Here is a 27,299-nt window from a genome sequence, read left to right on the forward strand (position 1 = left end):
TATAAACATATTACCATAATCATTTTGACATAAATCATAGGAGAAGTATTTTTATTATAACATGTAAAATTGCCATTTCCTTGTGACGTGTATACACGTCGTACGCGGTAAAAGGTTAAGACGTTTGCTAACCCTTAACACTAGATTTACGGAAACCGTCAAAATGACGGGTTACTGGGCTGTTAAGGTTATGTTAATGTACTATTATTCAGATTTTAAAAATACAATTATATTTATTCAACATATATATATATATTACTTCCGGCAAATATTAAAACAACGCTCGTTCAAAATCAGAATAAATCGTTGATAATAATATCAGAATAATCTGCTTTTAATACTCCGTAAATCTAGTGTTAATGTTTTCCTCGCGAATAAATGAATGATTAAATTATCAGAATTTTATAAAAGTAGAATTCGATAGTAGAATGAAAGAATTCCGTAAAAAATCAGTTATCAACGGTTAAGAATAAATTACTAATTTTTAATCTCGGATGTGATCCTCCAAGAAAGACGCTGGCACAGTAATCCCTGCGACCTCTACCGCGCGTTATCGTACCTACGGATTAAGAGTCACGCGTTTATTAACTTTCACAGTTCCATTGTAACCGTGCAGCATGCGCCAAGTTGCTTGGCGATCTGGGTTAGGCGGCGCAGCGAAGAAACGACGTTTCCGGAATCGAAGTGCGCCATTGAAGGCAAAACGTTCCTCGGTGGATCAGCTCCCATGAATCTTCTCGCTTCGGTGCGGGTTCCCGTCGAACATATCCGAGGCTTCTTGAATACTGGAATCCCGACCCAGTCCGAACATCATACGTCGAAGTAGGTTATTCACTTGGTCACGGATCGGACGAGTTACTCGAGGTGCTCGCTTCGTCTCGTTCGGTAGCGGTTGATCGTTTCCGACGTCGCCGCGGGCTGGTTTTCTCGTTCGATTCAACCTACGATCGGGAGAGACGCTCGCAATCGGCCGGCAGCTTTCTCTCTATTTTTCACGAATTTCCCGCGCGCGATCCCTCCCGCCGCAGCCTCGGTTTGCACGCCGGTGGCCGTGGTCTTCCTATCCGCAGTCCCTGCTGCACTGCGGTGCCATGATTCTTCCGACGCGGCCCGAAGACAGCTCTCCGCGGCGCGGCTTGCATTCACCGTGCAAACCGCTTCGTAACGCGCAGCGCCCCGTGAAAAAAATCTTTATTTCCACGAGGAATTCTAAGGCCGATCCTCGGTCCGCGGCTGATCCCAACCATCGCTGCGCGGACGCTGGCTGCGACGCGTCGACTCCGGCCGAGCGCGATTATCCGGAGTCAACGGGGTTGCTTGCGTGACCGCGCTCGCGCGCGCGCGCGCGCGCGGTTCTTATGCAACGAGCAATTCTATTATGCGTTTGCTGTAAATTCTGACCAGAAAATGCCTCGGCTTACGAATATAAAATCCGTAGTTTCTGACTTCCTATACGGCGGGGATCTCGAGTCGATTCGGAATACGACGACGGTACTACGTTTCGAAGCCGCTGGACAACCGGCTACACTGTAGCATCGAGTCGATTGTATTTCATGTAATCTTCTCCCGGTTGCATATGCAATTCCATGTAATCATCGGTTCGTAAAGAACGTTCGAATAAATCGATGAAAGATAATCGATTCGGTATTAGATTTGATTAAATAATTAGGCGAATTTTAAGTGATCGGTCTTTAAGATAAACTATAAATTGATATACATACTGTAAAATGTTGGTACGCACGGGAATCTTGCGTTCCCGCTCGGACTGCGCGAAGAGACGTTATCGAACCCGCCTATCCAAAGCCGAGGAGTATCCGACTCTCGTCTTTTTCTTGCGAACCTTCGACACGCAAAAAGTCCAGTCCGCAAACATGTTATCAAGTTTGCGAGAGTTTCGCGCGCGCATCTTATTCCTAATTAAAGCAACTTCCTCGTCGCGGCAGTTTCACTCGAAGCACTCGCTTGTCCTCGTAAACTGCGAAGTTCCCTCTGGCTCTCACGTCGAGGCTCGCTCTTCCTCCGGGCAACTATTTTTTTTTTTTTGAAAACCCGCGCGCGCAAACGTCCGCCGGCCGCACCGCGAAGTTTCGCTTTCCGCTTGTTAAGCGGCGACCGATCGGCCCGCGACGAGTTACTTTACGAGCGCGATCGCATTATCAAACGTGCGCGCGCGCGCGACGTAAACGCTCGCGAACGATGCTGCTGCTGCTTGTTACGCGGTCAATGTTATTAGTTCGCGGAACGCCGCGCGCGGCCTGGTGACGCAAAGAATCAGGGAGGCAAATAGGCGAGCAGGAGAGCAAATGTTAAACGAACGCGCCTATTTATTTGCAACTCGATCGCGCTCGCGCGCGCGCGCGCGTCGCTGCCCTCTCTCGTCTAGTTAAGGAAAACCGTGACGGCGCTTTCGGTGTGTCGCGCGCTCGTTTTCGTCCTGCTCGTGGAAAAATGTTCCGTCGAATAAACACACCTTGATCCGCGTTAACAGCGTCGTATCACGGATACCTGTTCCCCCCGTGCTCTAATAATACATTCACGCCTCGGATAATTCTTTCGTTCGTAACGCGGCTGTCCCCGGCGACGTCCGCCGTATCGACGGTTACCTGAATCGGACGCCGGCAATTGCCGGTTACTAAATTTGGGCATATCGGTTGAGAAAATGGAAACGGGTCTCGCGATCGTACAGGGAAAATAATATGCTTCGAAGGCTTAACGAGTCTCGTGTACCGAAGCTGATCGCGAGTAATTCTACTGCTACGACTTTACCTGCGCGTTTCGGATATCGCTTAATCGTTGTTGATTCTAAACCGAACCCTTTACCCGTCTGTCTATTCTCTTTCTTTTAATTTGAAACTTGCTGCAACGTTACGCGATTCAAGTGGTCCTCGCCAACTAATTAGAACTGTTAAGGAATACTATAATTATTCTTGCGTACCACTTATCACGTTCTTCGTTAAGCGGTATTTGTCGAAGAGTCATCACCGCGCTTGTAACTAACGCGGGACACAGTGTAAGGTTGAATTCAAATTTACGGAAAAATATTATATGTTTTGGTAAAAAATACGCGTGATAAGGGACGTGTTAAATATCGTGAATATATGTGATATTATCGTGAATATAATATATGATTAAATATAAATATAATCTTATTTATATGCTTATTATCGCCAAAATCAATATCGAACCTGGTTTGTCTTAAGAGCGGATAAACTAGGGTAAAATAAAAATTTCTTTTCTTTCTTAATAGATTTAATATATTGAAAATAATATACCAGTAGTCTTGGAGACTTTTAATCTATCTACTCTTTCACGTTTCATGTAAGCACTTTTATCATAAATGCATCAAATCCGTAGGCTACTTTGGTGAGAATTTCTTTAAAAGAGTCATTGTCTCCATAATTACTTTTCTGCTCACTACTATGCACGATTCTTTTCATATTTTTCTAATAATCTTCTTTACATTTGTACGTTTATTTTTGTCGCTTTGTTATCGATTCAACTTGTCGTCAGACTTGAAGTTATCGATAATCGAGGCTTCTCTAGCGATAGCTCTTTCGACACTCCTCTCACAGTTATCTATTATATAAAAATAAGTCGGGTTTTCCTTCCTGACGCTATAACTCCAGAACGCACGAACCGATTTCCACGGTTTTGCATTCGTTGGAAAGGTCCCGGGCTCCGTGAGGTTTATAGCAATCAAAATTCTGGAAAAATTTCAACAGAAAAGCAGGAAAACAGGGAAAATCATTTTTCACATACAGCGCCATCTCTGATACATAGCATGTACTACAAACCATTATGGTTTATAAAACAAAAAAAATAACTTTTCTTCATCTTTTAATCCCCAAACGAAATGTTACAAAAAACGAAGCCATCTGGTGGCGAAACGGAGTTCGCCAGGTTTGCTAGTTGTCAATAGATTTACACGGCTGCGCTGCACCGTGAAGAAAAAGTACCTTATCAAATTGTTCGACGACATTTTTAGTCGCGTACCTGTCCTACGAGCGTATGTACAAGCATCGTGCATCACCGGGCATAAACAAGGGATGAAATCGCGATGGCGAGTAGCGTGTGCCCGCATCGAGCCGGCAATCGTTTCTTGGTAGATCGCTATCGATCCAGCTGTACCGCAATGCCTGTCGAGAATACCGAACGCCGCGGACGGCGGATCCGCGCGTGTCGAACGACGGCAGAGGGTCCACCCGCATTAATCACTCTTGTCGCGGGCACAGGTGATTCCTCGGACGAAAAGGGCTGGCTGGCGGATCCGGAGTCGCGTGTGCGACCGGGCTCTCCTCTCTATCTCTCTCTCTCTCTATCTCTCTCTCAGCTGGCGTTTCTCACCGGCTCCTTTTTAGATTCCGTCGAGTGGCGGATCGCTAATGATTCTCCGCTCCCCGTGCCGGGGCCAGGCCTCTGCGTCAGAAACGAGCTGACGGAGGGTGGATGGCGGCTAGGGCCCGTAAAAAGCCGGTTACACCGACGCGACGGGGGAAATCGCGAGAGTTTAATTACCAGAGGCCGGCTCGCGTCACGGAGGATGTCAACCGTGGCCGACCGACTAACGACTCTCGGCTATCCGTCGAGATGGTAGGGAGAGAAAGAGAGAGAGAGAGAGAGAGAGAGAGAGAGAGAGAGATAAAGAGTGAGCGAGAGAGAGAGAGACGGATTGAAGGGAGGGAGAGATTCACCAACCGATAACGATCGTTTCAGGAGCGCGTTTTCAATGGCGCCGCGGCAGCTCCGGGCTGACGCGCGCTCCTTCCTACCATCCTTCGTTCTCTAATGGCAGGGAGCGCCGGTTAAATAATTACGCCGCGGTTCAGCGTCCCGGCATTTAAATAAGAACGTCGTATCGAGGCTCGTCTATCTTGCATGGCGGCGAACGAAATGACGCGTTAAATATTAACGCGTGAACTGCCGCGGCGCGACGCGCACGCGCGCTCGCTCGCTCGCTCGCTCGCTTCGACGCGGCGCCGGGGCCACGGAAATGCCGAGGAATGAGAAATAGTGGCCGGGGGTGAGTTAATAACATCTGGTCGCAAATGAGTCGATTTAGAAGTCGATCGCGGAACGGTTTCATCGCTTCTACCGACCCGTGCAGCAGGAAATCGCTTTTCGATTATCCACGACGCCCGGCTCCGCGGAAAGATGTAGTTCCACGGAAATTTTAGTTTACGGGTCTAATAATTGAATTAAAATACCAACTTGATTTTACCGTATCTGATCTGGAAATTTTATGCTTAATTTCTGTTACTCTTGTTGGCATTACTATAACCTCTGAATATAATTGCAAGTGCAACATTTCTGTTACTTTTTTTGCATATGGATTTTATATGCTAAAAATATGTAATTGAAAGAGCTGTGGTATATTCTGATGATATTTTTCGATAGATCTAAGTATATAAATCCGTATATGTACGTGATAATTGATTTTATGGTTTTTATAGGTTAAAAGTATGTAATTGAAAGGGTTGATAGATCCAAGTATATAAATTTATATATATATATAGTAATTAATTTTTAGTATCGAAGTCGCGTTATGAGTCATTTTATTCGGTTATCGATACTACAGATAATATTTTCACAATGTCGAAAGGAGGAATAAATTGTAAATGTTAACGGGTGACATTTATATGGATATGATATAATGAAAGAATTTCATAATTCGAGATCTTTATCGCTGCTGTCTGAACGGCCGTCTGTACAGCTTAATCTACAAAAATATTAAAATACGGTGCTCTTATCGCGCAGAACAACATCACGCGTGTCCCGAAGATTGCTATCTGACCACCGCCTTAAGATTAGCGGGGATATTATCATAAAACGCTAATGCAGTAATGATTGTTTCTTTTTTATTCATTTGCTGTTGATTCTATTTAATAGCAATTAGCAACCACTTATGGAATTCCAATCTATGAAGTTACGTGCGGATGTAGTATATGTATGTAATATATGTTTGTACATTAGATTATCTACATTGAACACTTTGGTTTCAGTATTACCGACTTAATATTGAATTATAATAATAATTGAACTATATTAATAATTGAACTATATATTAATATTACTTGACAATAGAACTATATGTGAGCTCTAAATGTGAGTAATGTATACTGTGTTATAAAAATGACAATATTGGCTGTATTTATGCTTCCTACGATTTTTGTTATATGCTTGAATGAGGAAATTCATATAAAAATTTATAACAAAAATATTTTTGTAATACTATAAAGACTAGAAAACAAGAATTTTGACTGATTTAGTAATTCCAGTATCAAGTTACTGAATAATTTCGCTAGTTGTTTTTTTTTGTAAATAGAACATACTTCTGTTGTAATAATTTATTAAAGCTGTTTAGCTGCCACCTCAGCGATCCAGTTGTTACTGCACCCTATACAATGCAAAACAGAATTCGGAACGTTTAAAATAATAATTCGCCGAACACGGTTTGCGATCCTCTCGAGTCGCGACTACGAACGTCCAATTAATTTTATTCTCTCAGCTTCTTAACTAATCTTCTGCTCCAACGGCCGATATGGCAACAGGTAATACAATATCAGCCGGCTGATAAGTGACTGCGACTGCTATCGCTGTGCATAGACTGAATTCTAAGCGCACTCGACGCGGCCCGCGATGGAAGGAGACAAGCCGGCGCGATCGAGCGCTGGCGCGCGCGCGCGCGAGAGCGAGCACGATGAGAAGTTGTCGCGTCATTAAAACCGACCAGAAGAGAATTGACGTCTTATTAAGCGACGGGATAACGTTGACTAGTTCGGTCGTTCGGGGCATCAACAAGTATATATGTAGACGAAGGGCATCGGCCGTTATCATCGGCGGTCGTGTCCCGACGATGCTGGGAGAATGATTCAGCGGATTCCCGGGCGTCCTTCCATACCGGCGTGTCGGCCAATCGATTACACGGCAATCGGATCGACGGATCGCGCTAACTAGATCGTAAAAGATCGATGCCGTACTAGCTTGTAATCACGGATTTATCCGCTACCGATGAAGTTCGAGCTGTCGTCGGTCGGGGCCCCGCTCACGACCGGTCGTCAGGGACGCGCGGCGTCTTTTTGATGACTCGCCGCTCATAGAACAGGATTCGAAGATCATCCGGCTCGAACCTTGAATCCACGAACTATTGATAAATACGTGCGTATAGATGAATGTTTTCTAAACCGGACGTTTCCAGATCGCTGAAGAGCTTTACCAATCTTTCGTAATTCGTTTGACGCCGGCGGTCAACGGCAAAGCCGAGCCATAATTTACTGTGACGATTGTAGACGCAGCCACCTTTCTTCGATACGAATCTCCGGTTCTCATTACCGCCGGGCACTGCTCATAAATATTTACGAAAAATCACTGCGAAACTTGAACTGGAATTATTCTGTATACCAACTTAGAGATATAAACTTTACAAGTACATATTTTTGATCGTGTTCCATAAATATATTTTCATTGATATAACATAAATTCAGATTATTACCTCAATCTTTAACATCGGAAAAATTCTGACAAAATTGTAACACGTCGCTATAGAAAACCGTATGCACGAATACACTGATTAGGAAATCACCGTACAAATAGAGCCATTTGTAATGTGAATGAATATTTTAATAAATTAAATTGTGATTGTATGCACGACACCTTCCGATAGAATGCATTCAGAGCCATGTAACAATAGCCACGTGAACATCTCACAGCACTAATGATTACTTTCTATATTCCTTTTACTCAGTGTTAACTAAATTTTTATTAGTTTTATTATTATTATTATTTTTTTTTTATTACTATTGCTATTATTATTATTATTATTATTATAAAACAACTTTGAAAAGCTAGAGTCAAAGTACGGTATCTCCGGAATCTAAATTCTCATCGATCCGTCACTTACGACAAGAACGCGTGCTGATGCATTTATGGTACTGACTCCTAACAGCGTGTACCGGCGCGCGGCGCGGTGTGTCACTACCTCAATGCTCTTCGCAGTCAGGTCCGATCTATCACGGGGCTTAACGAAGCAAGGAAAGATAATTCTTGTCGATAGTTATCTATCCCTCCGCCTGGTGAAATCAATTGTTGCGGTTCAGTCCATTAGCCATCGAGTATTGGAGAGAGAGAAAAAGGGAAAGAGAAAAAGAGAGAGAGAGAGAGAGAGAGAGAGAGGGAAGGAAAGGGAGATAGGCAGACTCGAGGAGTAGGATAAATTGATTTTGTTATCGTGTTGATCTAACACGCCACCAAGGATAATTAATAATCGTCGTGCAGCGTGACGACGTGTCGCGCGCGTAAACTGCGAGCGGAACGCATCGGCGAGGAGCCGTGGAAGCGGCGGAGCGCGCTTTCGCCGGCGTGTGTTCGTTGCGCACGCGAGGATTTTCTGGATCGACCCTTGGTACTCTCGCGCCTGGTAGGCTCGTCGTCGAAGTCGTTACTCCAGAAAATAGACTAAGAAGGCTTTTCGTGGAAAAGAAGCCTCGCTCGCGGAAAGAACGTCCTCGCGGAGGAAGCAGCGGGATCCAGGCACCGCGGTCGACACGGTCCGCCAGCCTATTAAAATGCTCGCGACCGTTCACGGGTGACGTTAAGTATGATTATTGTTTTTTTGCGTCCCCCGGAACGACGCTCGTTTATCGGCCGGCGGAGATCTGACTCGGGAATTGCACCTTTGTGGCCGAGATTCTTTATTGCACGGTCCCCTAAACGTTCTACTTCGGGCTAACGAATCTGTGGGAAACGTTCTACCACGTTGACGCGGTGCGATATTCAACTAATTTCATTTTACTTGGTTTATTCGTTGTAAATGATAGCTTCGAAGCTGCATGTATTGCTCGGAGAAATTTTCTCACCAGTACAGAATTTATTAACTTCGACACAGGCACGATTTAGGGGTAAAAATTATTGTTTTCATGGTTATAGAAAGTTGAATGAAATAATACATATATGTGTAAATGATATTGATAATGCATATAAATTCATGGAGTATTGATTTCGGCACAGGTACGATTTTGGGGGTAAGAATTATTAATTGTAAGGTTATAGAAAGTTAAACAATATGATACACACATGTCTCGATGATATCGATCATGCATACAAAATAGTTTCTGCTACTTCCAGGTAGCATACAAAAGCATACTGGCCAAGTAGAAAAACGCAGGTAATAAATATTATCAGGTATATTCCATTAGCTGGTCATCGCAACGATGTTTCGTTCTTCAATTAGATAAATCGACGCGAGCATGGCGACACGGGTCACTGATATTCCAAGGATTAATTGTAACGATCGGCACGCGAATCTTTACGCAAGATAAAAATGCGTTCGCGTCGATCGCAAGAGACAGTTTTATAATTCATCCATTTATTTCTGCCGCGAATGCACGATATTTGCATTCCAGCCCCGACATTTAGAGCAAAGCTCGAGAAAACAGAAGTTCCGGCAAAGTTGAACACGGACTTTACATTCTTCACTTGGAGGGGAACGTTTATCGATGTTGCAACTTTTCGCTGAATGCCTATTTTTTTTCCCCCCCCGCTCGGATTACACCATAGAGACGCGAATTTGCATAAGGATCAGCAGTCTAATAGTTGCTGTTTCTGAAAGAATTGGAGCGCAGACGTTTCTTTTCTTTAAGTTTCAGAAAGGATCTGGCATACCGTTCCATTACATTTACATATAAACACGTACATACATATACGATCGCATAGGATAAACACGTGGTCGAACACAGTGGCAAGCGGCTACGGCTCTGAAAATATTATTTATCATTTTCTTTTTTTGTGCTGCTAATATCATGCCCTCACAGTTTGTTACCGAGACCGTTTAAATCGACGCGCTTTGACCGTTTTTCTTGCGCTGTTGCAAACGCCACGAAGTTCTGCAATTTATAGCCACCGCGGTTCCCCGCTGCGGCATAAATCACGCTGCATTTGCGTACATTAGGAAGTAAATCGCAACAAATCATTTTTTTATCATTTTCAACTCGTTTCGTTCGGCACCGACGCGACGTTTACTTTTTAGAATTCCGTCAGTGAGCTTCCAATTTTAATTTCCGAATTTCTGAACGATCTTTTAATCCTTTCGATCCTAATGGGACACGAGTGTCCCAGGTAATTATTGTACCTATAGCATTACATAGCATAGCAATAGACTACTGTATTTTTGATCAGTAATAATGATGATTATTAGTATAGCGATACACTGCGTAGCTTTTATTTAGAAGTGGTTTTCGATTGCAAGATCACAATAGGAATACGTTCGTTTCTTTTTCGTATAGATAACTTCCAAATTATTAGATATTTATAATGATTTATTCAATGTGCAGGTTGCTGGTGAATAATGGGTAGAATTGTTTCTGTGTAATAACAAAGAAACAACATTCAATGTTATTATTCACACTATTTTTCTTTATTAACTTTCTTATACTTAATTTCAATTCTTTGTACTTCGGCTTATATTGTCGCACTAACGCCGCATGTCTATTCGTTCAATTATCTTAATACTATCGGAGATCTAACTTATCGACCTATTTACGCGGTAAATTTAATATGAATAAGGATGCTTTCCTTACATATTTATTCATATACTCGAGCACTGAAGTGCCTTTTTCCAGACCTACGTCAGAAATTTCTAGTTTAAAAATTTCAAAGATTGTTTATATATCGGCTATACAAATACAAAGAGATAACAATTTTATACCAGGTTATTCTAATCTGTCGAATACAAATACATACATATTACGTTTTTCTTACTAGTCTTACAATCCTATGTATCTAGTCTGGTTTAACCCTTCGCAATCGCGACTCTCAGGCACCACTAAAATTATTCTATTATTTTACAAAATAATTTTCATAACAATAAAGTTTTGATTTAAAAGATTGTCGAACAGCAAAACTGTTGCTACGAGTTGCAAGAATGAATTTAGTCCCCATAAAACTGCACTTTGTTGCAAACAATGAAAATGCTATAAGCCAGAAATTTTATATCAAATTTTCAGTTAAAATGGCTTCGAGTGCTAAAGGTTAACCTTTTAGATACGGCAGGATTTTGCGCAAAAAAAGTTTTTCGTAACTAAATTACGATTTTCTCTTAATATATATTTTTTCCGGATATCTATATATAGTACTAATAACATATATTCTTTTCTTAATATATTGTATATACACGCTTTCACTTTAATTGTTTGCTTTAATAAATAATAAAACAATTGAGTAAAGCACGAGCCATTCGCGAAAGCCACTATAGTGGCGCGTAGTATGTAAAAGGTTAAAGCGTCAATGACGGCTCTAATATATGAATCGCCTAGTCTCCTTTCGTCAGTCAAACAGCCGTCATCGATCGAACTCATGCGACACCGAAAAGTCGCAGGTTAATTGTCATTTCGCATCAGCGCTCATCTATCCGCATGGCCGGAACGCAGGGCGAATATTCTATGCAGTGTTGGCGGCTTCCGCGAATAAAGCAGTCGTCGAGAAAGGGAAAATATCCGGTAGAACGGGGGAAACGATAGAGAGAGAGAGAGAGAGAGAGAGAGAGAGAGAGAGGGGGACGCGTGTGCGTGTAGTTTCGCGTCGTATAGCTCCTTAAATCAACCCTAGTTGGCTTGTCAGCCGAGCGGCGCGCGTTCCCTTTCGCGGCGCACAAATTACGGCGCGTTTAATTACCGTCCGATATCCAAAGGGGGGCCATTAATCACCCCGCCGATAACCCGTAATTTTCCAGCAACGATAAAATCTGTCGCGCGACACCGCTCGCCGACTCCGTTCGCCGAGCGCGTTCGCTTCACCGCTGATCTCTCCGCGAGCCGCTCCGAAAGACCGTTGCCGAAAGAAGCGACGCGTCACCCCGACCCCCGCCGCCTTGTCGTTTTATAAATTTTCCCCGGCGCCGTTGCACCTTCCCCGTTTCACGGCCGAAGGCGTTGCTCGCTCGAAAAGGAAAATAGGCCAGCGGGGAGGGGGGGAACCTAGCGCGAGAACCCTAGCGAACCCCAAGAGCGACGTCTCGGATACTATACTCGGACGATCGATAGCCGGTGGACTAAAACCAGATCGTCGACAGTTTCGATTTCCGTTTTTCCGATTTCCAACCGCGATTTCTGATCCGCGGTACGTTCGCGAACGGACAACAGGAACGCCGCACCCCGACGGTTTCTATACCCGTTGCCTATGTAGATACCGGCGATCGGCTTCTCTTCGGTAGCCCGTCTGGTTTTTTGGTAGCAGTTTGCCGGAGTCCCACCGCCACCGAGTCCGGCCTGCCTGCCTGCCCTAAGGCCACTCTTTCCTTCCGAAGGAGGAATGGTCGATGGACGAGGAGTAGCGACGGCTATGAACGTCGCGCGGGGTCTCGGTCGGTGCATGCTGCCAGAACAAAATCTAAACATTTTAGTTACAAAAAAGAAAGTGTTACCAGTCGTTGGATATTTTCGCAGATTACGCATTTTCTAGGCCAATCATTGCCATCTGGAAGGAAACGAAAATCTCCTGTCTTAATAGATTCTTTTTCTAGTCTAATAGATATTTTTACAATTGTCTCAAAGTACTATTACCGTTCTGTTCTCCTCGAAATTAATTTTTCTCGCAAGCGCGTAAAACTCGAAACTACTAGAAATAATTCTCTGTATACTCAATCATTTTTTAAATATTTTTTAAGCTGGTACGTGAAACTTTATAAGCTACTTCATTTTTATCTAAAGCCAAAAACAATGACTATTACATGTAGGATATTTGGCATCGAAATTTTTCATGCTTCATTTGTTTAATATTATCATGAATCACGAGCCGGTAAATTTTCATTCGCACATCACCGATTACTCCGAAAGATGCACATTAATCGCGTACGTTTTACATGTTTTAATGTTATTTTTAATGTTACTATAAATTATCTTGTCCCGTTTATTTGCTGTAAACATCGACAGGCTTGCATAGAAGATCTATAATTTATAAGAACGTAAATTAAGATTCAAACGATATCTGCTCGAACCGCGTTAAAATTTACATATTTAGGTTTTTTTCCAACTATTTTGACACAATTTGCAGCGCGCACCTTGCAGGAAACTGTTTTTGTACAACCGATCATACGATGCGGGCAAGCGCCGCGCTGTGCAGCACTCGAAAAAATGTTGCAGCTGGACATTATATTGCAAAGACGTAGTAACATAAGCACAGTAAACAACCGAGCAACAAAGGCGCAAAATGGCTAAATATTACGTCCGAGTAAATAAGAAGCTCTTGAATACTGTAATCGAATATCCGGCGTAATAAAATGCATTTGAAAGACGTGAACGTCGTAATCGATAAACTTTTTCTTTCTTTAATCATATTTATAAGTTCATGTTACAAGTTAATTAATATATTATCGGTCACAGTTTATTTTCATCTCGAGACTGTTTTAATCAGTACTTATTATTTATTTTTGCCATTAATGCATAAAATTATCAGTTCAGTCATAATTCGCCTGTAATAGTCAATATTATCTCAAAGAGCCTCAGTAATTAATATTGTCAGAAGATGTAAATTATACATAACCGATCAAACGAGATCCCATAGAATCTATGGGATAGCTCACGAGGCGAAAACCAAGCAGATCGAGTGACGAAGCGACTCTCGCGAGTGATGTAATCCCAAGAAATTTGGGGAATAACCGAGAAAGAGGACAAAGAGAAAGAGAAAGAAAAAGAGAGAGAGAGAGAGAGAGAAATAGCGATGCCCAAGGTCGTCAATGTATCTCAATCTACGTCTTTTGACAATAATGTAACCGCGATTCGATTTGCATATCAGATTAGACATTTCAAGAGGACGCGCGTGACCTTTCGAGTCTCCAGAAACCAGCGGGAATACGAACGACGACGTGGACACCGACTCTTCGTCAACGATTCCGATCGAATTCGACGAGTAGACGACGCGACGCGACGCGAAGGGCTCCGATTAAATCGGCCACAAGGGATCGGTCGAATGATTTACGAGCGGGTCGTATCCATCGTCAGGCGGCCGGGGGCACCCGGTATATGGGCAGATCGCACGGGAGAGAAAGATCAAGCGCTCCACCCACGCCCATGTCTCAACCTGTTCTGTTTCTGCCGTCGGGCCGCGGTTACAGGTGCCTCCCCGAGGACATTCCTGCTGGAATTCTTCACCGATGATCTCCGCGCTCCGGCCCTCCTGCAAATTCTCCCGTGGCGTAGCCGCGTCGCGGTTTACCGACGCGGATCGAAATCGTCTCGAAGATTCTTGTCCGCGGTCGAGACACTCGAACGATTTCAATCTGAGGATGATGGAGTGAGCGGGGCAGCGTGTGAGAGAGAGGAGGAGAGGAATAGGGAGGGAGGGATAGAGAGAGAGAATGAGAGCGAGGGAGTGAAAGAGAGAGAGCGAGAGTGAATTGTCCAAGAGAAATAGAGAGTGTGAGAGAGAGAGAGACTTGCCGAAGAAAAGTAGAGAGTGTAAGAGAGAGTGAGAGAGAGTGTGAGAGAGAGAGAGAGAGAGAGAGAGACTTGTCGAAGAGAAGTAGAGAGTGTAAGAGAGAGAGAGAGAGAGAGACAGAGAGAATTGCCGAAGAGAAATAAAGAGAGACAGAGAGAGAGTTGCCGAAGAGAAATAAAGAGAGAGAGAGAGAGAGAGAGAGAGTTGCCGAAGAGAAATAGAGAGAGAGAGAGCCGTTCCATTTCTCCGTGCTATCACGGCAGAAAAATCAAAGGGGAGCCGTGGTGGCACCCACGGAACATCGACGCGGTGGAATCTAACGAGCCGATTAAGTTTCTCCTCTCTAATGAAACGCACTGCGGTAATCGGGTTACATAATCGATGACGCAAAAGCCAGCGAGGACCGTGTGTCGCCAGAGCGGTTTCTACGAACGGCCACACGTCCGACCGAATCAGCCTCAAAACGTAACCGGCCCGGCCATTAAGCTTTCCTAAATGCCCTTCGATAGCGTGCCCCGGCCCCGGCCCCGGGGATAAAGTCCCGCGGAGAGAAAGGGAGCGGGCCTATTTAGCTCTCGAGTTTCACGAGGCTCTCTCGATCTCTCGGAGCGTGCTTGGCGGACTGCTTGAAATAATCGTTCGATGGTGGGGGGGCGGCTTCTCGATGTCGCGAGGAGGAGAGGCAAAAAGGAACAACAGGGGGACGGACGCGCTCTGAGAGGAAGGAGAGAATGGGACGGAGAAGAAGGAAGAAGAAGAAGAAAGAAGAAGAAGAAGAAGGAGAAGAAGCGCGAGGGAGAAATAGAAGAAGAAACGACGGAGGAGAAGGAGAGGATGGCAGCCACGTACGCCCACACATCCTCGTCGGGGACCTGTTCTCGACTTTTACGTTCTGACATCTTTTCACTCCGTTTACGAGTCCCCTTTACGTTTTACGACCGATCATCGGGGCCCTTTCTCTCTGCGAGATTCTACCGACGTCCCGTGCACACACAGAGAGAGAGCCGGCCACGGGCTCTCCGTTGCCCGTCGTTGCCCAGAAGGGAAAAGGAGAGAGAGAGAGGAGCCACGAGGAGGAAACAAGAAAAACGATCATCGGCCGCCGGAAAGAACAGAGACGCCGAAGACCGCCGTGAGATTCTCTCGCGCTATCCGCCGCGAATCTCCCGATGCCCGATACGAATATTGCGTCGAATGGCCAACGAATATCCGCCGAGGAAAATGGGAGTCCATCGACGGGGGATACAAAGAGAGATTGGCTCGATAGGATCTTCTTCGGGCTGCTCTCTTGTTCGCCGAGCGCGCCGCACAGTCTGCCGTTTTCTTCGATCAGCTGGAACGAAAGTGTTCCACGGAATTTCTCATTCGACTCGTCTTCTTCTTAGTCACCGCTGTTCAGACATGCTACGATTTAATAACTAGACCGATATATACTTCTAAAAGGTAATATCAAGAAACTTTTAACCCTTTGCGCTATGACTCCTTTCACGTCGCTTTGATTTCACTTATTTGTCTTTAATATTTTTCCTTAATAGGACCAGATCATTTTTGTTATTTTTAATGTTCTGTCGATTTATAAGATATTAATAATATTCATATTTAGTAGATCTTCCACGAAATCTATATCACGAGTCTGACTCGTTATTATAGCGCAAGGGGTTAATCGAAGTCGCTGTTGTGTTACTGTCAACGCATTGATGTTATAAAACAAATCTCAATGAAATTCCTGCGTCTGAAAATTAAAAGAAATAATTCCTATTTTGCATAAACATCCGCAATCTACTAATGACACACTTCTTACTAGTCGTATGCGTGTCTCCAAGTTAGGTTATGTTAATTTCGGGTGAAATCTAAACCTCATGAATTGCGCATTGTTAAGCGAACAAAAGCAAACTATGGAAATACTTCTCTCGTAGTAACAACTATTGCATTTGTGTAAAATAGAATAGTCGGTGAAAGAAAAACTACACTTTCTAATTTCAATGCTTTTTTAAATGTTTCTTCTTCTTTTTTATATATAGACACAAATATTTGATCCGAATAATTAGAAAGTCTTCGAATACGAACCTTCGCGTAATAGCTCGAATTAATTACATTCACGATGTTCGCTTGCTTTTTTTTCCACGTAATCAACCGCACTTCTTTTCTTCTTGCAACAGAAAGTATGAAATGGCAGCGAACATTACCAACGCTTTGCCACGCGTTGTGTCGGTCATACATGGGTAATACTGTTCTTTGTTCATTTTTAAGATCGGATGTTTGTAATTATATTCGTGTACAACTAATTTTACGCCAGAAATCTCGAGAGACAAAATATGCGATTCCATTGATAAAGTTTTATTCTCCATTCTTGATATTATTAATTAAGTCGACTTTAATTCGTAGACCTTTTCAAAGCGATTTTGCCTGCCACGTTTTATGCGAGGATGTCAAGTGACTCCTTTTCCAATTGTTGCCACAAAATTCACTGGACATATTCCTAGCTATAATTATCTAACATCGCCTCTCTGATTACCCTAACAGAAGCTATTTTTCTTCGTACACTTTCACTTCATCCACGATATCCCGCACAATTGCCGGTTTTCGCTTCGTGGAAAACAATCTGACCGAATCAATGATTTATTATACTTAGCCGGCGATAATTATTGCACAATGTTAAAAGCGATTTTCAAATACCATCGGTGTTTTAACTTCCGCGAAAAACGTTCAGATAGTACACTTTCAAATGCGCACAGATTAATAGCCTGACTCGGTACTTTATAACTCGACTCATCCACCTTTTAAGAGATAAAGGCTTAACCCTGAAGACATCTAGCCGCGCGACTGAGCAGCCTATCTACGTACTTCACCCTTTATATCCGAGGTTTTCCCTGGGAAATGTGTAATCTTGAAGGCGCCAGCTGCGGAGGAATATTCTAAACATTGCGGTCAGCTAAAAGGGCGGTTTCCCTTTTAACGCTTTCGCATCGGGCCATTTTTCCTTAAATTGTTAGATAAATCGAAAAATTCTAGCAACGTAAAGACATTTCAACATATGTATATGTATTAAATCGAGAATTCTCGTTTACCGATGCGAACGTGTTAACACTCTAATGGCGGACCTTTTGTAGGAAAATACAACCATAGGATCATTTGTCATTTCATGTATAAATTTTCTCAACATTTTCATTCACTTCTAAAGTTGCTATTGTTTTCTTAGATGTTAATGAGACGTGTACAATTTAAATGAATTATCTGAATCAAAGTTCTTAATTCAGAAAATAATAAAAGATGGAATATATTATTTCTTAAGAGAGTTTTGTTGGTTAGGAAATGTTTAGTCTCCAATCTTCAACGGCAGTGAAAAACAATAAATTTATTTACTCCTGCCAGTGGTTAAATAAAAATCTTATTTACAAGTTATTTTTATCGAGAAAAAAAAATAGTTGGTGCAGTTTAAGGCTTGATACGACTACCGCTCGACCTCTGCTTCCTGCAATTCATGCCAAGATTTGTTATTCTACGAAGCATAAAGGATCCGTAGTTTACTTATCGCGTAACCGTGGCGTTCTCTCTTATAAGGCGCTGTTTTTTTCGAGGCTGCCAAGCTATTGTGCGGCAAAGGTCTTCGCGTCACAGAGGCACGCGGATTTCTACGCAGTCGGCGGGGGCAGCTTCCGGTTGGACATTTTCCCGCGTTAATGTCCGATGTCCAACGGCCAAGCATCCGAGCGTTTCTGCCATGAAAGGATCCGTCGGCGAGAGGAGCTCTCGGGTATCAAATCGATTCGAAAGAGCCGCCGGTAACTGCCCGCGCACGCTTCGGAATGCAATGGGTCTCGGGGGCCGCCTGGAAAGTCCCTCGCGCGGACATCTGTGTCGCGACCGCGCCTTCCGGGAACGCGAATTTCTATTCCGCGGATCCGATTTAATCGTCGACCGATGGAAAATCGTCGCGTTCGCGCGCCGCGGAGGATATCGACGGGGTTTTGCCTGAAAGCGCGTTCCACTCGGCGCCGGGGACTCGGCAACGCCGGGCAGAGGCGAGCCGCGCGCGCGCGCGCGCTGGCAACCGTGAGGCCGTTGAAAGCGGGCGGCGCGTTTCATCCGCGCGGAATTCCGGGGAATATATTTTACGCATAATCGCCGCCATAAATCGCGATCGAAAATTTAAACGCGCGTCGTCCCTGTCTAATTTACTGCGGGTAATTTAGGTAATCGACGCTCGCCGGTGCTTCTCGCGTCGCGGCGGTTTTCTCTTGCTTCTTCGAACGGCGGCCGCGTCCGCGCCGTGCGCGCCCCTCCGTAAAAACTGTCCGGGGCTCTCTATGAGACGTCGCTGCCGCTGATTAATTTCAGGCGTTACGCGCCGGGAAATTTACTACTTTGACGCTACCCCGGCCTGAATTATGTCGTTCCCGCTTTTTGTCGCCGCCACTTCTACATGCAAATGATACATGCGCCGAACGTAAAATATTGTTTCGTAATAATTGGAGCGTAAATCCGTGCTCTGGTTCGATTCGATAAAAATTCGAAAATTCCGCCGCGAGAACGGTTCAACGAAACAGCTTCGTAGCGATTTTATTTAGAAATTAAACAACGTTCTTCTTTGAGTACTATCGTAGATACTTCATCTGATTCTATATTCCCTTTACTATATGATTTCTAATCGTTGATACTCTGTTAGCAAAATCAATTTAATTCAAATTATTTGTATACCGAAGTACATCTGTTAATACGTATAAATAATAATACAAGTGGCAGATTAACACTAGATTGCCTAAGCAAGTCATTTTGACTGCTTTTCAATTTTAATTAGAAAAATAATTATGTAAATAATGACACAGCTTCTTATAATTTTGTGACTTTTTCTACAACATATAAATGCGTTTATAAATCATTGTTGTTGCCCCCCCCCCCTCCTTCATTTCCGGTATATATACGTGTGTTATACCTATATTGTCGAAAGCTTGTCTTGCTAGAAAGCAAGTTTCCGTCTTTCTAGTGTTAAATAAATTTCTAGCATTTACAGGATAGAAGTGTAACCAGTCAAATAAAACTGGAATAGTTATTGACGTTGTTAAATGTCCTGTTAACGCAATTGCATTTACACTATATCGTCCGATACAGCTAAACCGGCGTTAAAGACGAACGCGTCTAATGTATTAAAATTATTATTCTCGTTACGTCCACTAACACACAGAGCACTCGTATATTCCGTGAGAGATCGCTCCCAAGAAAATGAATCGCAAATTACTGGTTGCATTTATTTCGAACCACGCCAATCACGCGGTCTGGAGACAAGAAGATTTACTCGGCGTTCACCCCGGCGCGTCGTTAATATCTTCGAATTGTCGGGCGAAGAAAAAAATTTACTTCCCGTGACGCAATTGCTAATTCCCGGCGATCAATTTACTCGGCCCCCGATGGGAGGGGGGAGAGCGTTGAGGAGACAGCCGGCATTACAAATTTTATGGCGTCCCCGGGACGAGTCGAACAACTTCTCCACGGAAAGTCGCCTACACCGAAAAACGAGGATTATTCCAGCTCCGATTCATCGTTCGTACACGGTTGATTCATGCGCTCGCGGTGCGCCGCGCGCGGGCGATTTAAATTTCAAATGGTCGCCGGGAATAGCGGGCTCTCTCCGCTTACACGTGGTTTTATGACAAAGTGCCGTTGTCGCGTCGAACAAGACGAGCCGTGTGGTCCCCGGTTCGCATTAAAACGAACAAACATAAAAGGACCGGAGCAACGCGTCGCGAGAACCGAATCCTTGCCCGTGGCCCGCGCGCGCGCGCGCGCGCTGCTTCGTGAATTCGACGGTCGGGCCCGATCTCGTCTTTGCCTCGAACACTAAATCAACGCGATACTTTTGCAAGTCATTTTTTCCCTCGATTTTAATTAACACGTGCAAAAAAAAAAGTCGAACAGAGAAATCGTTGAATATCGCCGAGGTCGCGATCGTCTCGGCGACGCACTCACACGGCTGTACCAATGATGCAACAGATCCTCGTGTTCGCGAGAGAGCGAGCGCGCGCGCGCGCGCGCCGTTGCCATCTCGGAAGCGGAATCGATCACGCGATCGTCTCACCTTTTATTTAATGGCCGCGCCGAGCCCGATGACAGATTGTCAGCCGACACCGTCTCGGCATAGAAATCGAACGAACGATCTAATGGTGATTTATTGCGACCGCAATTCCAGTTTCCGCCGTCGCTCGGCGTCACATCCGGTCCCCTGCTGTCTCGATCTATACCCGTTTCGATCCAGGATTCTCGCTCCTTACTGCTGCTTTTTCATCGCTCCTCTTGTCCATTCGGTAAGCCACGATACAAACCTAACCCCGAAACCGGCGGTGTTAAATAATACGTCTCCGTATATCTCCGTTTGATATAGTTTCTCAGCAAATAACTTTTTAACTGTAGCAACTTCGATTCGGAAAACAAGCAACGATAAATAATACTTTCTTAATCATAAAATAACTTTTGTGAGATGAGATTGTATCATTGTTCATATTTGGAATGACTGAAAAGTTATGCATACATTTTGCATCGTAGGCAAAGTTGACGTTTTAAAACTAATATTCTCAATCTCAATAAACAATACTTATTATATATATATTAATCTTGTATACGTAATCTTAACAGAACCTTGTCTCATCGCCGAATTGTAAAAGAGTTGAGAATGATTCTAATGAGTTGAAGAGCATGAAAAAATGCTCGATTTCAAATAGCAGGGAAGAGTTAAAACCGCGTTCGCCCTGTTGATCTGACAGCAGTGGTATGCCGAGCTCGTGTAATGATTCTGCTCGAGCACGTGTGCCGAGTTAAACTCCGCGTAACCGTGAGCACCGGTGGTATAGTTGTGCCCCGCCGCTAAACGATGATTCATAGAATTACGCGTGTCCAGAGCGATTTGGTTAGCAATCGGAAATGAGGTTGCGCCGCGATGGGGGCTGTAATTTAACAATAAACGAGATTACAGGGAAGCGAAAGAGAAGTAAGAACGGTCGTTTGGTTTGGTTGTTTCAGGACGAGGTGGGAGGCAGTACGGTGGTAGCCGAGGGTGTAGTAGGCGGCATAAAGGGCCCAGGCGGCGGGTGCCGCGCATCCTCGATGACGATGGCCGAGAGCGCCGTGGAGGACGCCGCAGCCGCGCCCCCGGGTCCAGCGAAGCCGCCACCGCCCTCCTGTACCAACAACAACACTCTGGCAGCGACCGCGAACCGCAACCACCGGAACCTTCGCAGACGGAAACGACTGGACCAGGTGCTGGACATCCTGCAACATCGAAGTTCGCCGTCGGAGGGTGAGGTGTTGCGCTTCGAGGGCAGCGGACCAGCCTCGGAGGAGGAGGAGGACGTGTTCGGTTCGCCGAGGTCGTCGTCGCGATCGGCGGTGGACCCGCCGTCGGGCATCAGCCTGCTGCCGCTGAGGCTGAAGAGCGAGGAGCCCGTGACGCCCACCGAGGAGGAGGGGAACACGACCGACGCCGACCAGTCGCAACAGCAGAATCATCACCTTCATCATCCGCACCATCACTCCCCGCATCACCATCGTCACCGGCACAGGCATCACAGGAACAACGCGAACCACGTGTACGATCACCTCCACCCCTCCCATCAGAGATCGTCCGCGCCCAAGTACACCGGGTGCACCTGCGTCCAGTGCTCCCAGTCGGCCACCCCGCCGACGATGGTGCTGCCCTCGCCGACCTCCCCGCTGACTCCTCTCACGCCGCTCACGCCGCTCACACCGCTCACCCTGCCGCCGCTCACGCCCGGCTCCCTGTCCTCGTACAGCTTCGAGCACTACATGCATACCAAGTACCTGCCGGACATATTCAGGGGCCGCAGCCACTCGGACTCGGACCTGGTGCCGGGCTGGGACCAGAAGCCGCCGCTCTCGACCTCGTCCGTCTTCGTGAACCATCCGCTGAGGAGCGGCTCCCTCGAGAGCGACACGACGAGTCCCCAAGAGTCGCCGTTGGACCTCTCGATGAAGAACCTGATTTCCGGGAGGCCGCCGGCGCTCCAGCTGCTGCCGCCCGGCATCGTGTCGAGGGGCTCCGTGAGCGTGCCGGTGGTCAAAGGCGACGTCGCGTCTCCGACGACCAAGGAGAGCGCCGCCAACAGATTCAACATGAAGGTCTCGCCGGTGGTGGAGACGATGCCGCCGGGCGCGAATATCGCCTACGTTTGCCCCGTCTGCGGTCAGATGTTCAGCCTGCACGACCGGCTGGCCAAGCACATGGCCTCCAGGCACCGCAAACAGGGCCCGCAGGACGCGTCCGCGAAGGCGTACCTCTGCGACGTGTGCAAGAGGAGCTTCGCCAGGTCCGACATGCTGACCAGACACATGAGGCTGCACACGGGCGTCAAACCGTACACGTGCAAGACGTGCGGACAGGTGTTCAGCAGGTCGGATCACCTGAGCACCCACCAGCGGACGCACACCGGCGAGAAGCCGTACAAGTGTCCCCAATGCGCGTACGCGGCCTGTCGCCGGGACATGATCACCAGGCACCTGAGGACCCACGCCAAGTGCTCGGACACCCAGACGCCGAAGAGCGAGCCCGGCTTCCTTGCCGGCGAGGACAGCCCCACGTACTCGCAGGAGATGGCCTCGCCCTCGGCCACGATCAAGGCCGAATGACGGCGGCCAACCGGGGCGACCAAATCGCTTCACGGTCAGGTTCCGAGCATCTTGGACTTGTTGCCGAACATCTTCGACGTGGTACCGAGCCTCTTCGAGCTGAGAGACGGCGTATCCATTTCCCACCGACGACGGTACGGCCGCTGAAGAAGACACGCGTACCGGTGGTTCTTCTATCCGCCGAAGGACCGTAACTTTCGCGTATCCTCGAAGAGAGAGAGAGAGAGAGAGAGAGAGAGAGAGAGAGAGAGAGCTGTCCACGCTGTTTCACTGTTGTCGAGAAGAACTTTACATGCGAGCCGTTTTAAACATTGAGCACGTTTCAAGCTTGTCACAGTATTATCGTATCTCTTCGTCTTCCCCGTCGCTTCCTCCGAACTCGCGCGGATCTTCACCGCGGGTCTTCGCAGCATCTAGGTCACTCACTCCGGGCCACTCGAAGATAATTCCAGCAACGCTCGACCGTCCGTCGAGCGTTTCGTTTTTACGGTTTTAAGGGAACCAAGATCGAGCAGTTTTATACGAGGAAATCAGGTTTCGGTTGCGCAACCGTGGGGAGTTCGTTGTCGTTCCTATTTTAGACGAATCTTCGAGAACGTCGCGGCGTCCTATTTCGCGGTAGACTGGTCCCGGAAACGCGAACTTTTGCGGCTTTCGGACCATGGTGTTGCGCGGAGATATCAAGTCAGGCTTCGAAGCTGCGCGACGGTCGATCGTTGTTGGAATCTCTTCGAGTACGCGGCGGGTCCCGATCGAACGGTGTCCGCTCGTCGACGCGCGCGAAACGTTAACGATCCGAAAGCATTCCCGAAAAAAGCCTTTGCAGCGAACGTCCACGAGAACGATGCTCGAACGCGAATCTGATCGTTTGGATCCGTGAAACGTTCCCACGTCGTTCGCCGACACTGACAGCGAAACTCTTGTGCCAAATTTTGTCCGTCGAGTAGTCGCCGGGGATCGTCCACTCCGTTCACTGTTCGATCGACTCTGTTGCTGCGAGGGCCGGAAACGTTCGCATCGGTAAACCCGCGAATCTTCGGCGCTGCTCGCCGGAACCTGTTCGTCGTAATTTATTTAAATTATCGGCCCCGCCGGGCGGAACAGGCTCGACGCCTTCGGTGTAGGAGCCGAGGCACTCGGGACGCTTGTTCGAACGTGAAACTTGGCCGAGAGCACCGATCGGCGGCATTGTTAATCGACTAGGATAGACTGTTTTTTATTGCGCGTTGTGAAATTCCTCTCGAACTGTGTCGTGATATATTTATATCGAAATTTATTGTTACTCGCGACCAAGAGACGGTCGTAACCAACGTACGGGAGAGCCGCGGGAACAAATGAGTCCAGGGACGCGTGGAGATGAAGAGGAGAAGCTGGGGGCATGCTTTCGAGGCTCGCGGCGAAGTAAGAAACAATGGAGTAAAAAAAAAAAATGAAACGAACGTAATCGTACCTGCAAATGAATGAAACTTAAACATAATAAATCGTCTAGACGTAACGTTAATTAGTGGGTAATATTGATATTATTATTGCGTTTTTATTATTACGAATATTAATATTATTAATTATTAATATTATTCTCATTGTATTTGTTGGCGTGAGAATGTTGCGAAACATGCAGTGGAACAGAGAAATATTTTTTTACAAGATGTCGAAAGGGTTGCGCGATCAGATCCGTGAAGGGAGCCGGGGGGAGCTTTGAGATCGGTGGAAGTGTCGTGTTGAGCGTGGCGCGCATGCGCGCGCGCGTCGCAGAATTTCGTTGTGTTTGATTTTTGAAATTAAGATTTTCGAATGTTTGGAATTTATAGATTCGTTCGCTCTCTTTACGGATCTATCGCACCGCGACCAATTCGATCCTACGATCGTGAACGATCGATCAATTTGTGAGCGTGTATTTCGACGAAGTGTGCTTGGTCGATTTCAACGACCATTCGAATCCACGATGCTTTCGGACGATCCCTCGAAAAATACTCACTTCACAGGCGTACGCGGTGTTTCGCGGGTTCGATTCGATCTACGGTACAAGTCGTTAGTCTCGAACGTCTCAGATGACCGACGTCCTTGTGTCCCCATAAGCGACAACAAAATCGGTTGATGACTCGAGATCCAGCGAGCGCGCGTCGTTCTTTCCGGGCGAAACGAACAGCGAATTTGTATTTACGAACAGCGTATTTTCTCGAAAATACAATGCTGTTTCTTTATAGATTTAAGTTCGCGGGACACGACCATGAAACAATTCTAGAAGATCGAACAAAAGCGAAACAATAAATCTCTCAATCGATAAAATTGATAAAATTGATAAAATTTATAACATTTATAAAATTTATAAAAATTATAAAATTTATAAAATTCATAAAATTGGTTTTAGGTACGAGCCAAACGTTGCGTTACAAACCGCGCGTGACAAATATATGGTGTTTACATACGTTTGTCATGTACGAATTAGAGACACACGATTGATCAACGTGTTGAACGCTCGAGTCCGTAGACAGATTTTCTCGTAGAAATATTTTCGTTGTATTCCGATATCCTGCTATACACGAAATGACAATCAAAGTTCCTACACGAATGAATAGGAACGAAATAAGTGATAGACGAAACGTCCAAGGTACGGTGACAGTGTTCCAGTACTGTTGTATCTTGGATCCCTTTTCTTTTCTTTTTTTTTTTTCGGAAGGCTATGGAAAAGCGATCTCGAGCAGTTAGTAGATTTTGACCCGGTTATGGGGGTGTGTGAGTTGGGTCGCGGGGATAGGTTCGACCGGAGTACGACACGATGATGATAGTCATAGAAGAGATGCGCGAGCCTGTCCGACGAAATCGCTGTCCGGCAGGATTTTCTAGCTGACACGCGAGCCGACCACGCGTGGCACCAACTACTTTGAACCTTGCTCAATCTCGACCGTTTGCCTTTTCCCTTGCCATAACTCGCCGATCGTCCGGCGGGTCCACCGTTCATGGCCGCGGTTGCAGGCGAAGTGATACAGACACGAGCGCTGTGGTCCGCACCGCGAATATGTTTTCGTTCGTTCTTTCCTTTTCATTTATCATTCGGTTTTTCGAGAGACACGCGTATACGCGCGAGTCGTCGTCGTCGTCGTCGTCGCCGCCGCCGCGGTGCTCCCATAAATGGACACGCGTCGGCACAGCGGGACAGACGGACGAACGGACATGTTTGTACACAGTGACAGGAAGAGAGAGGGAGAGAGCGAGAGAGAGAGAGAGAGAGAGAGAGAGAGAGAGAGAGAGAGAGAAAGACAGAAAGAGAGAGACACACGCAGTGGTATGGTGTGCGTGGCCCACGCCAGTGGTATGTATATCTGTATTTTTGTATACCGAGGTTTTTTTCTAATTAGTCTCTACCGTTTAAGCGTTTTCTCGAGGAGGAACGGAACGAGTAATTAGCCATTAAGGAGAAAAACTGTCGCTCTCTGCTTGCCATTTTAACTTGCCTCTGTCGATCGAACGATTACTCGGAAGGTGGCTTGTCGGTGAGAGACAAGGTGGACAAGAAGGGAGGGACCTCGGGGCGGAAGGTCTCTCGACGTTTTAGGAGAACCGCGCGGCGCGCGTTCCATTTTCATCCGTTCCTCCCACCTCGCCTCCCCACCGTCCCAACATTTTAACAATCTTTTCGTTTCTTCACGCGCCCTGGAAATTTTTGTTTCTCGTCTCCTCCTCCTCCGCCTTCTCCTCCTCTCTCCCTTCGCGCCTCTCCACGTCCGCGATACGTTCGAAAATGGTAGTTCGCGTCGCGTCGCCTTGCGTCCCCGATGTCCGTTCCCGCGCGGAGCAGAATCTCTCTTTGCGCGAGATAATCCGTTCGACACGCGAAGAGGATGTGATGCGTAAGTAGAAAGAAGATAAAGAAGGGAAACGATACGTGAAACACGCTCGACTTGCCTACGGGCAATTACGCGATCGCCGTGCCAGAAAACCTGTTCTTGTAATTATTAACACATTCGTACGATTACAATTATTTCTATTATTGTAATATTATTATAATTATTTCTATTATTGTAATATTATCATAATTATTTCTATTATATTATTATTATTATTATTATTATAATTATTGCTATTATTATTATATTATTATTATTATTATTAATTATTATTAATTATTACGTCCTAGTTACGTTGTTAAGTGATTAATCATGTTTAATGCTTCTATTATTTATTTTGTTATCCTATTCGCAAGTCAAGCTTCCTATTTTTCGCCCCCCCCCCCCTCCCTCCCC

The 27,299-nt window shown here is 45.8% G+C and overlaps 1 protein-coding gene across 1 annotated transcript in view; it reads left to right on the plus strand.

The window, feature by feature from the left end:
• Positions 1–26,067, plus strand: part of Klu (zinc finger protein klumpfuss) — an 87,915-nt gene extending 61,848 nt beyond the window's left edge. The window contains exon 3 of the mRNA XM_078187286.1: positions 21,436–26,067. Within this exon, the coding sequence (XP_078043412.1) occupies positions 21,436–23,058 (1,623 nt within the window). The 3' untranslated portion in view covers positions 23,059–26,067. The remainder of the gene's footprint in view (positions 1–21,435) is intronic.
• Positions 26,068–27,299: the final 1,232 nt, after the last annotated feature.

Source organism: Augochlora pura, chromosome 7 (genome assembly GCF_028453695.1).
Source record: "Augochlora pura isolate Apur16 chromosome 7, APUR_v2.2.1, whole genome shotgun sequence".
Classification (NCBI taxonomy): Eukaryota; Metazoa; Arthropoda; class Insecta; order Hymenoptera; family Halictidae; genus Augochlora; species Augochlora pura.